At 35.3% G+C, this 12793-nt stretch overlaps 1 protein-coding gene across 3 annotated transcripts in view; it reads right to left on the bottom strand.

Moving 5' to 3' along the window:
- The window catches only part of zmynd8 (zinc finger, MYND-type containing 8), an 85652-nt gene that overhangs the window by 19536 nt on the left and 53323 nt on the right, over positions 1 to 12793 (bottom strand). For all 3 annotated transcript variants that reach the window (XM_028811631.2, XM_028811633.2, XM_028811634.2), the window contains 6 exons: positions 7413 to 7505; positions 7168 to 7255; positions 6987 to 7042; positions 6005 to 6082; positions 5521 to 5636; positions 4243 to 4733 (listed from right to left, as the gene is read on the bottom strand). In XM_028811631.2, the coding sequence (XP_028667464.2) occupies positions 4243 to 4733; positions 5521 to 5636; positions 6005 to 6082; positions 6987 to 7042; positions 7168 to 7255; positions 7413 to 7505 (922 nt within the window). The remainder of the gene's footprint in view (positions 1 to 4242; positions 4734 to 5520; positions 5637 to 6004; positions 6083 to 6986; positions 7043 to 7167; positions 7256 to 7412; positions 7506 to 12793) is intronic.

Raw genomic sequence — 12793 nt, 5'->3', positions numbered from 1 at the left:
GATTTAAACAATTAAAAAAATCAATAAATAAAAGAATGTATAAAACTGCAGAAATACTGTACTATTAATTAAGACAACCTAATTGTAGTAAGAAAAAATATATTTATACAATTGAGAACAAGTGACTCTCTATGAGTTAATTGTACCCTGAAGATGTCTTTCCCCATCACAGATAACATATTTTGGAAGTAGTCTATAAATGTTCTTTTTATTCTTATTTGATTTTGTTTATTCACCACTACATGTAAGACGTGGCTATGTCTGTAAGGTTAAGGAATTCAATGTAGCTGCTAAATGAACTTAAATTCTAAAGTGGGGTTTTAATCAGCTCATCAGCCTTAGGTATGCTTTAATCCGTAAAATCTACAAGCAGTCTCCAGTCCAGGGGCAAGGCTGGCAGGGAAAAATTCTAATTCTAAATATTATTCAGTCTTTTACAAATTCTTTTTGCAGTATATTTTGTAGTCTCTGGGACACTGCCACAGTCCATAATTAGTTCTGGGCAGCTTTACAAGATCAGTCACAATGAAGACAAACAAAAATAAAGTAAAATTCAGTATATCCATTTAGTTGTGGCAAGGTGTTTTTCTATATCATACAGTCTAATTTTTTATGTGGATGTTATATGTTTTGAAATACTGTGAGTAGGATACCCTCAAATGACATTTCATCATGTACCTGGGGTTTGCTTAATGAAAATGTAATTGTTTTCCTGTTGTGAATAAAAACAGACCCTCTGTCTGTGGTTCTGTTTTTAATTGCCCTAAGCATTATTGAAAGGTCCCAAGAATGTGGACATCTTGAGTGGAAGATTAGCCACCTTCACACCAATTACATCCCTTACTGGTAGATGGCAATGTAAGATTTTGGAAAAACTGTATGCTAACTAATTGACAGAAACACTTCAACACAAAGAATATCCCTGGGCAAGTAATTGGTATATCTTAGTCTATGCAGCTTCTGTAAGTTGAAAAACCATCCAAGTCAACTGACAGCAAACGGAAGAAAAAAGCAATCTCTTTTTTGATATTAAAAAAGCGTGATATAAAAAATACATAACTCAGTAGATGTTGCTTTTAATAATATTGCTCCCCTACACAGAAATTCTCTTTCCAGGAATACTCCTGAATATTTCTTTGCATTAGAGGAAAGAATGAAAAGACAAGTGCACTTTTTGGTATCAGAGGCAAAGCAATGAGGCATTACACTTTTCTAGGTGTTCAAGTGTAGGAGTTTAATTTGTGTATTTGCTTAACATTAATTTTATCAATTATAGATTTCATTTGAAATTGAAATTTAAACATTAGATTGCCAGAAGGTATTGAGACTTAATCAAAGATGTTTTTATGCATTTAAGTCTTTCAGTACTGTGGCAGGGATGCTTTAAATATTCTGGTAACCTGTCCATTGAAAATATGAACTTAAAGGCAATGAAGATACATATGTAAACATGTGCATTAGTAATATGCAAAAAACACCTAAAAACACAGTTTAATCTGAGACAACATTATTATCACATTCCTATGTAATAAACATTTTTTACAAAGCTAAAAATGAAAATTCACAAGTTTTGATATACAGTAGGTCTGAAAAATGTACTACTGGTGATAAAAAGTATCAATTTATGCAGTTCAACATAGCCACAATCTTTGGCATGTTAAACCTAGCTAGTGGATAGAAACCCATTTTATGAAAACCTTTTATCTTGATATAGACTGCTAAATTCATCTGTGTGATTATGTCTCTCTAAAAAAACATGGGGAGACAGTGCCATTTCTTTAATCCTTGCCCTTGCTACAGATCTTCATAAATCATCTCAGAATGAGGTTTCTTTAAAATGAGGTCATATATATATATACAGTGGTGTGAAAAACTATTTGCCCCCTTCCTGATTTCTTATTCTTTTGCATGTTTGTCACACAAAATGTTTCTGATCATCAAACACATTTAACCATTAGTCAAATATAACACAAGTAAACACAAAATGCAGTTTTTAAATGATGGTGTTTATTATTTAGGGAGAAAAAAAATCCAAACCTACATGGCCCTGTGTGAAAAAGTAATTGCCCCCTTGTTAAAAAATAACCTAACTGTGGTGTATCACACCTGAGTTCAATTTCCGTAGCCACCCCCAGGCCTGATTACTGCCACACCTGTTTCAATCAAGAAATCACTTAAATAGGAGCTGCCTGACACAGAGAAGTAGACCAAAAGCACCTCAAAAGCTAGACATCATGCCAAGATCAAAAAAAATTCAGGAACAAATGAGAACAGAAGTAATTGAGATCTATCAGTCTGGTAAAGGTTATAAAGCCATTTCTAAAGCTTTGGGACTCCAGCGAACCACAGTGAGAGCCATTATCCACAAATGGCAAAAACATGGAACAGTGGTGAACCTTCCCAGGAGTGGCCGGCCGACCAAAATTACCCCAAGAGCGCAGAGACGACTCATCCGAGAGGTCACAAAAGACCCCAGGACAACGTCTAAAGAACTGCAGGCCTCACTTGCCTCAATTAAGGTCAGTGTTCACGACTCCACCATAAGAAAGAGACTGGGCAAAAACGGCCTGCATGGCAGATTTCCAAAACGCAAACCACTGTTAAGCAAAAAGAACATTAGGGCTCGTCTCAATTTTGCTAAGAAACATCTCAATGATTGCCAAGACTTTTGGGAAAATACCTTGTGGACTGATGAGTCAAAAGTTGAACTTTTTGGAAGGCAAATGTCCCGTTACATCTGGCGTAAAAGGAACACAGCATTTCAGAAAAAGAACACCATACCAACAGTAAAATATGGTGGTGGTAGTGTGATGGTCTGGGGTTGTTTTGCTGCTTCAGGACCTGGAAGGCTTGCTGTGATAGATGGAACCATGAATTCTACTGTCTACCAAAAAATCCTGAAGGAGAATGTCCGGCCATCTGTTCCTCAACTCAAGCTGAAGCGATCTTGGGTGCTGCAACAGGACAATGACCCAAAACACACCAGCAAATCCACCTCTGAATGGCTGAAGAAAAACAAAATGAAGACTTTGGAGTGGCCTAGTCAAAGTCCTGACCTGAATCCAATTGAGATGCTATGGCATGACCTTAAAAAGGCGGTTCATGCTAGAAAACCCTCAAATAAAGCTGAATTACAACAATTTTGCAAAGATGAGTGGGCCAAAATTCCTCCAGAACGCTGTAAAAGACTCATTGCAAGTTATCGCAAACGCTTGATTGCAGTTATTGCTGCTAAGGGTGGCCCAACCAGTTATTAGGTTCAGGGGGCAATTACTTTTTCACACAGGGCCATGTAGGTTTGGATTTTTTTTTCTCCCTAAATAATAAAAACCACCATTTACAAACTGCATTTTGTGTTTACTTGTGTTATATTTGACTAATGGTTAAATGTGTTTGATGATCAGAACAATTTTGTGTGACAAACATGCAAAAGAATAAGAAATCAGGAAGGGGGCAAATAGTTTTTCACACCACTGTATATATATATATATATATATATATCTTATGGAAACAGTCAGTTTATTATTCAATCTGGCATTTAGTTAGCTCCTTAGAAAACCCATCTTACTTGCCAGGTGCAGTGAAAGGTCCATGATCCTAACATAATCAGAAAGAACAACAAAAGTTATATAGGCAGTCTGCTTAATTTTGAGAGTGAGACTACTTTTGTAAATTTAGAAAATCCCAAAATACATGCTAAGTTCAAGTCCAAATTAATATCTTAGAATTTCCAGGTACGTTTTTTTTTATCAATACTTGCAACATACTTAATTGTATCACTCAGACTCTAGATAAATTTGATCTAAAGGTCTTGAAAAGTGAAAAACTACTAAATTCATTAAATTGGTACAGTACTTACACATTCTAAGATTAACGTATATGACTGTTTTGTGTGTTTTCAGGAAAAAAAACTGCTCCAAGAGTGATTTACAGCTCTATGTGTTTGTGACATGCATCTTAGCATTACAGACCAATGTCTTCCAGGTCTGATAGTGTCATCTTCCCTTTAGAATAAACTTTTAAATTTAACTAATTCTTATTTGCATTCTGCATATAATGTACTCGTGGCTTAACTGGGCATTAATATACCCTATTTTTATACCTACATACTGTAACAAAATCTCAGCATGTACTTTGAGTTTCACAGGCAATATTTTTAAACTTCAAAATGATAAACAAAACAAATTGTCTAAAAAATGCAAAAACATGCAATTTTTAAAACTTCTACAAAGGTTCTTATACCTGTGCTGCGATCAGTGAAATCCATTGACTCCTCCCCAGCACTATAATGGCTTCCAGGAGCTTTGCCACTCTTTTCTGGGGCATCTTGCTCTATATCAGACCCCGTGTGCACTGAAGAATTTGTGCTCATAGGTGACCTAGGCATATCGGTCAAGGAAATCCTCCTCCCTGTACTGCTGGGAAGCATGGGCTTGCTGCTTAGAATTTTGGGAGAAGCTGTCATGTCAAAATTAAGCTTGATTTTTTCCTGTTTTTCTGGCTTTATGATACCCGCAGATGGGTTATTTGGATCCACCAGCATTTGAAACTGGTTATTGGGAGTGTATGGAGTCCTAAAAGGTGCATAATTAAAAACTCCAAATTTTTTTCTAATATTCTCCACATAAATTTCCATCTCTTGCATGGCACTATTAAAGATACTTTTTGTCTTTTTCACAGAAAAAGGGATTTCTTTAGACATGAGGTAGCAGTTATTTATAGGAACCCATGCCCTACAGGGAAAAAAGAAGGACATGTCAGTTTGTTTAAAGAAAAACATTTTATATTGTAGTTATGAATATACAGTAATTAATGGTTAAGGCCATTTGTTCAAATATTGGGATGACAAGTGGCACATGAATGAAATGTATCGATCCACCCATTTTCTGACACTACTTAATGTAGGTTCAGGGTTGTGGGGAGAAAGAGCCTACCCTTAATATTTATCAAGCAGTATTTTTTTATAAAATTGTTCCAGTAATAAAAATTTATAAAAACACTGCTTGCTAAATTTTAGGTATAGTAAAACAGCAAAAATTAAACACATTTTGGCTGTAAGGCTCCTTTATTAGAAGAAAAAATATAAAAAAAAAAAAACCTGAACTAAAGTTAACTTTAAAATAAATATTTACAAGAAATAAAACACTGTAAACTGAAATTCCATGTACAGTATGTGGATGTCACCCTCTTAGTGTCAATCTGAACTTCAGTTGTCCAGGACCACAGATGATTTAATGGGTGATTAAGTCTTCGGTTAAGTGCCTTTCTCTACCTCTGGAATGAGTGTCCAGCTAAGAATGGATCTTATTAAAAATCACATCTAAAATAATACATATTTAAAATGGCACTTTGTGATTTAAGGCACATTGTGTCTTTGTCATCTGTTTAAAAATATTTTTTGTTTTTTCTTTTAGAATTATTTTATCAAAAGAAGCATGTTATAAAATAAATGCATCAATATTACACTTATTTCTGGCACTGAATATAGTACATTTATAAGCAATTTGCACAACACATTACCTATCATGTTGCCCAAAAAATCGGGCATCAACCTGTCCATCTTTGTCTCTTAAAGCTTTGGCAGGCCAAAATGGAAAGCCTTTCAGTTTTGCCCATACTAGAGGATGTGGGTTGCTCTAAAAAAGAGGAAACATTTTAAATAAGCGTATCTATTCTACTTTAATAAATCAGGTGTTTATATGAACTTAAGTCACTAAATCAATGTTTCTGGTCTCGAGCAATAGATGAAAGGAACACTGAAATACAGTATGTTAAGAAAAATCATAGAGATGTGTTAAAAAATGAAACTCTGGCTTAGGAAAATTAAACTTATGATGTCTAGTCTACACCAAATTTAGATGTTGATGGCATTACAAGAAGTTTAAAGATTTAGATATATTATTAGGAGCTTCCCTCATGAAGCAGCAAATTATGCTGTGAGAACTTTATTTAGTTACTGCTATGTTTAAGTTAAAATTTTCTTTATACTTGGGAACCAACTTACACACGGTTCACAAAACCAGTTTTCTCTTTTCTGGCAAGCTGAAAGATAGCATTCTGGACAAACTTCAATTTCATTCATCTGCAAAGAGTAAAAGAATGAATTAATGTTGCTCTTAGTGCTTCATTATCTCCAATCATAAAAAGGGAAGAAAATGATTAATATTACTTTTGCTGGGAAAAAAAAATTAAAATAAAAAAAAAAAACTTGCTTAAAAGAGAAACGATAAAAACGATCTATGCAAACGAATGCCCCAAAATAAATGAAGTGTTAATAAAAATGGTTTCCGTCCATCCATTCATTTTCTTAAGCCAGAAACTAACCCCAGACAGAATGTTCACCTATTCCAGTGCAAACTTAAATACCTACCCATGATGGCAGTACAAAGATGCTAATAACATTAGCACATCTATAGGAAACCAGGATATCTAGAGAAAATCCGTTGTCACACACATGCGCATGACCTCACTTCCTCTAACCGACTTTAAATTCGCCATTTTGTTTTTCCTAATTCAGGTCTGTCTTAGACTTAGCTCTGAAAACATTTCACTGCTTTGTTTTTTGAACCAAACTTCCATTAAATGGGGTGGCTACCCCAAACCTTTTTGTGGCGTTTGTCCATCATTTGACACCATGTGGACACTTGAATAGTCAAACTTTACACATTCACTGGGAAATCATTTGAACTCATATCATTAATCTCATAGACAGCAAATTTAATCGAAGTGCCACACTGTTGCCCAAAAAAAGTTTAATAGCCATAAAAAATATATTATCAAATATATAAATACTATACAGATATAATTTGTTTCAATAATGTTACTATTTATATGAAGACACTGACAAAAGAATGTCATATTTTATATAACTATTGTGACAAAGTCCAGTCTATTAAGCAGAATAATCTACTAACAATATATTTATTTGTGGTGCACTTGTGTGGCATTTAAGCAAAAAATAAAAATATGTTGTTCTAAAATCTTACCTCATGTTCACATATTTTCACAATAACCTTAGCGGTTTGTGTCAGCTTGTGATTACCTACAATAAAAGAAACATCCTAAATTTCATCTGCCTAACAATCATATTGTATACATACGCACAAGTACAAAGACAGAAAACATAATTCTGAAATCCACTGGCAAAAAGCAGCACTCCATACTCGCCTCCATTGTAAATAATACAGTTGTGTAAGATCCATTTGACATCAGCAAGGAAGGCCTCTGTGCAGCCATACATTTTCTTTTTAATGTTCTGAAAATTTGCAGAAAAAAAAAACAATTAATCCTAGTAAATGTTCACTCATTACACAATATTTTTTATAAATTAGTTCAGCATAATGAGTTTTATTCAAATTGAACACATTGTTTTGTTTTATTTTGAATATATACTGAAAATATATTATACACACCTTTTCCAAAGTGCAGAGGTCCATGGGATGGAATATATATTCGGCATAGTCTGGATGTTGTTCAAGGGAAACAGGTTTTTGGAATGGCTCAGTCTGTAGTAAAGAAAAAAAAAAAGCACAGATAAATCAGCTAACTGAAAAGAACAGTTCCATAGAATGAGAGAGTTAACTGTCCATTCCTCTTGCACTCTCATAACATGAAAATATACTTAACAAGCAGTAATAATAAATTACCATACCATACAATGCCATTCTCAAACCTGCTTAATCCAGTTTAGCGTTGTGGGAGGTTGAAGCCTATTCCAGAACTATTAGGCATAAGTCAAAAAATAGTCCTTGACACTTCAACAGTCCATTGCATTGTATACATTAAATGAAATAAAAACATAAAGGTACCGAATAGTTAATGTAGAAGATTCTACGACAGTCATAATTAAACAAAACAATAGGTCAAAGAAGACAAAGTCCATTTTTTGAATAACAGAAGTATATAAGGTTGGAAGTGATGCACAAGACATATGGTTTAATTATGCATTCTCTTTATTCATGTGAGCCTGCTGGTGTCTGCAACTTGCATTTCACAAACTGCTGACTTATACAACTACTGCCTTATAAGTCTTTATTCAGAAACCAACCACTATTACCACAATCCTGCAAAGACATGAAATAGAAGCAAAGAGCAAAGCACACACACACGGCACTCCATTATACACAGCAGCTGCCCAATAAATCAGAAAGGTCACCAACAGACATGTTACTGTATTACTTTGGGATGTGGAAGGAAACTAAATACCTGGAGACAACCCATGCAGCCACAGGAAGCACATGCAAACTCTAAACGAATAGTGATAGGCCTAGGATTCAATCTCAACATCACAAACAAGTGCACTACCCTGTCATCACGACAAACATATTTATTTATGTCTTTTATTCTGCTTTCAGCCTCAGCATAAATGCTGCACATTGGCATATTAAGCTTACATCAACTGAATGTGTGTCATGCTAATAAACTGCAGCTATTCAATAATTATACCAACATTTTTCTGTGATAAGTGAGTAATAAAAATAATACTGTGAATTTAAATATGATCCTGTTAAAAGATGAGCATTTTTGTTATACTCCTCCTCTAAAAGACTGAAGATACCAACTTAGTTCAGTGGGATATAAATTTTTAACTATACAATATAGTTGAATAATATTTGTTTACAGAGTAAGCTGATATGATATGATGTCTGGACTATACATTGGTAACAACACTGATCATAATTAGCAGCAGTATGTATTTCTGTAACATTTCCTGTGATTAGGTGTTCAAATGAAAAGACACTGACCCAGGACAGGTAATTTATATTGCAGCATTATAAAAAGGCTATTGTGGAACACTGCCTGAAGTATGAATTTCTCACAAACATTGAGTCAGTTCAAACTAGGCATTTAGATCCTAGGAATCATGAGGCACAACAGAAAACCATTTGGTCAACTAGTTTGTTAGGCATTAAAATTATTCTGGGTAATCGGGCACTTGCCAAATCATGCTGAAAATGTTTAGAAATTTGATGATAGTTCTCTTATCTTTATACTGTAGATATGGTATTTCTCAGTGCTAAATGAAATGTGAATTACTTTTTTTTCTTTATATGCTACCACCAGTAAAAAATACTAACTACACGCAAGTAACATGTTAAAAAAGAAAAAAATGCATATCAGTTTCATTATTTACATGAAAAAAATAGTTTTTAATGGATTATCCACGACATTTTAAGTCTGTTACAGTCTACAGGTATGGATAAAATCCCTTTGACTTATACAAAACAATTAAAGAAGAACAAACAATTTTGTATTCAGATATCCTACCATGGTATTTGAAGGTCAATTAAATAATTTCATATTAACCCTTTCGGCCCTGATATCCTATTACTAGTAAATATAAATATGCAGCCATTTTTGTAAAGCACAGGTACGTTTGCAGCCATTGGGACCGGGTGTGCTACTATTAGCACAGACTGGAGAGACTGGCATACAGTCTGCAAAACACGGAAGTGAAAATGGATGCTTCTGGACTGTACGCACCATATAGTAAGTATCTCCACTTTCAATTTTATTTCCTCAAGAAGATTGAACTATTTGGCAGCTATTGTATAATAATACTGATATTTTTTTTTTATTTTTGAGCTTCCTAGACACCCCAAAGGCAGAGTATCTCACAAAATAATTTTTCCAATAAAAACAGAAAATCCAGGGCTGAAAGGGTTAAACCTTTACGTGAAAATTAATTTAACAATTACAGTGTGCTGTTCTGCTGTCTCCCTGTTGATAACTGATATGCTAATGCTAAAAAATCACATCTGTAGCATTGACCTGTAAGGGACTGATTTCATTATGCACCTTCTTGCCCCCTACAAATGTAGCCGTACATAATTTCCTCCTTCACTTCTGCTTCCCAGCTTCTCACATATTTTTTGTGAAATGAGTCTAACTGAGCGCGGGGCAGACAGGGACAAAGATGATCTTTATTTACATAGCCAACATAATTGGAAGACTGTTATGTCTCTTGCACAACTTCACAAACGGGTTTTGCATCAGCAAACAAGAGTAAAATATATTTAGAAGGACCATGCTTCTTTCAGTGTCTTTCCTGCATGCAGCACCAAAAATCTCCAAGACAGACTGGCAACCTTCTACACATACCCTAAGTACTACTTGAGCTTCTTTAGGGCCATGCATGCATGTTCCATTACAAATCTGGAAAACATCTTATTAGGGTTTTCTTGCATGCAGCATGACATTCTTGGTTTGAAACTAAGTTTTTATACATGTGAAATTTAAACATGTATTAATTAAATTCAATAAAAACTTAAATTCAAAAAAGACACTATTAAAAATTAAACAACATATCACCTTGGGCAGACATCCTCCTGAAGCAACATAAATGTCCCTCTCCGCCCTGCGCCTGCAGTTAGACAATGTTTGCTCCTTTCAACTTTACTTCTATTTTCATGGCTATGTATGTTGTGCTGCATTAAAAAATATGGTTAGAAAGTGTAGGTTAAATGTAATGTCCTTGCTATAAAGAGAGTATGCGTTGAGCATACTTCTATTGGTGACTGTCACATTTTTTTAAACATCACTTTGGGGATTTATATAAAACTTCCAGATTAAAAAAAAATCTGAATAAACATGTACGCTCTTCATACCACATTCAGTGCCAAAGTGGTCACTAGCAAACCCATTAACATATGGTGTTAGAATTTAAAGTCAAAAAAAGTGTTACAAGAACCATATTTTCAGTTGTACATTATATGTGAAAGAGCATATTTCAAGTGACCTAAATCACTTGTATAAAGTGTAGTGTAATACATGCTGACAGTAGATGTGTTTTAACTCTGCAAACTGTAGGCATCAAAAACAAATTCAGAGCTGCCATTACTTATTCTGTCCTCTTTCCCACTCACAGTGACATTCTCAAGCTGCACAGCACCCCAGGCTCATGAAACTATCTTTTAGAGAAATGTTTACGCCAAGTGGAAGGTCTGACTTTATGCAACTTCAGGTACCATCAATATATTAATATAAATGAGGCTATTCACACCTGATGACCTTCTGTGGATGATGGTAAATGCTTGCTAATTATTTGAAGTGTAGCAACGCAGTATGACATAAATAGATAAGAGGTGACATTGTGATGAAGTACTGGCACGCTTGCCTCACAGTTCAGGAACACTGGTTTCCAATAACTAAGCTGTGACTGTGGCTGTGCCATTGTTAGCCAGAGACACTTCAGCTGAATGCAGAATTCACATGGATCCATTGAATAAATTAAATAAATGAATGACTTCAGAACAATTATTTAAGTGAAATCCACAAACTTGTAATTGACCATGTATGAGTAAGTTTAGGTGCTTGTTTGAATATGCCCTTAAAATAGATTGATGCCACACCCAACGTGCTTCCTTGTTATCAATGCTACTTAATAAGGTATGTGTCCCTGCAGTCCTAAATTCAATTAAATGTGTCTGAAAACAGATGGATGGATACAGGGGAGAATCTACCATTAGGGATTTCTGGGTGTGTGCCCAGGGGCACTTGATGGCAAGGGTCCTTATTATCTTGCAACCCAACCTCCCCGGCTCGGTGAAGAGATTGATTGCCCACGTGCCAAATTCAACCAAGGGTGACCAGTTCCAAACACTCTCAACCCAATGAAGCAATTGAGTGTCTATGCCAGCCCCCTGGTGAAATGACTGATTGTCTTTGGGCCAAATTCAACAAGAAGGATCCCCCCAGAATTCCCCATCCCATTGTCTCAGCGCAGAAATTGTTTGTTAAAAGTAAGTTCCTGTTAAGGCACTCTGTTCATTAAGTCACCCAGGGGCCTGTGGGGGTTTTTATCCAGCCTTAGATGGAAATTTAAATCAAAGACAAATCATTATCTGGAAATGAACTTCTTCCTATCTTTAACATAAAAAGGCAATCACACTGCTGTTTAGTTAGTCCACTGAACGTGAACATTAGGATCCAGCTACAGACAAATACATTCAAACCACTCCACCAACCCAGGGTATTAGCACAACCATAACCTTGACAGTGTGAAGGAGAACATTTTTGACTTCCATGGTCAGCAAGGACATTGATGTGATGTTTTCCCTTTAAAAAACATATTTTATATATATATATATATATATATATATATATATATATATATATATATATATATATATATATATATATATATTGTGAGAGATGGCTGGCAGTTTATCCCGGCCAACACCCCCAGGCCGCTAGATGGAGTCCTCCCTGCAACATGGAGGTGCCCCGAACTCCCGCATGGCATCATGGACAATGGAGTTTAGCTTCACAGCCCTGCTGGATACCGTGGGGGCTGCCAGAAGATGCTGCAGGGAGGCACAGGGATTTATATTTTTCTTATAGCCCAGAAGTACTCCCTAGTCATGAGGACGGAAGAAATGAAGTACTTCCGGGCTGAAGAAAAAGAGGAGTTTCTATCTGACCCGGAAGTGCTATTGAATCACATGCACTGAAGGACAGAAGCACTTCCGGGTCGACAACTATTTAAAGGACTGTGGGAAACCCAGCAGACAGAGCCGGAGTTGGGAGAGAGTGCGACAGTGCTGCTGGGTGGAGAGGAGGATTGAATTATTGGTGATTATTGTTTATTATTGTGTATTGTGGAAGTGCTTTGTGCACAGTATTGAAGAAATTAAATTCAATTTTGATACTTGTACCTGTGGTCTGGATGTGTTGTTTGTGGGAGCGACAGCGCCCCCTATTGTCACTATATATATATATATACACATACATATGTGTATATATATAATATATATATATATATATATATATATATATATATATATATATATAT

This window comes from Erpetoichthys calabaricus, chromosome 10 (genome assembly GCF_900747795.2).
Source record: "Erpetoichthys calabaricus chromosome 10, fErpCal1.3, whole genome shotgun sequence".
Lineage (NCBI taxonomy): Eukaryota > Metazoa > Chordata > Cladistia > Polypteriformes > Polypteridae > Erpetoichthys > Erpetoichthys calabaricus.
This window is presented reverse-complemented; position numbering and strand designations above follow the sequence as displayed.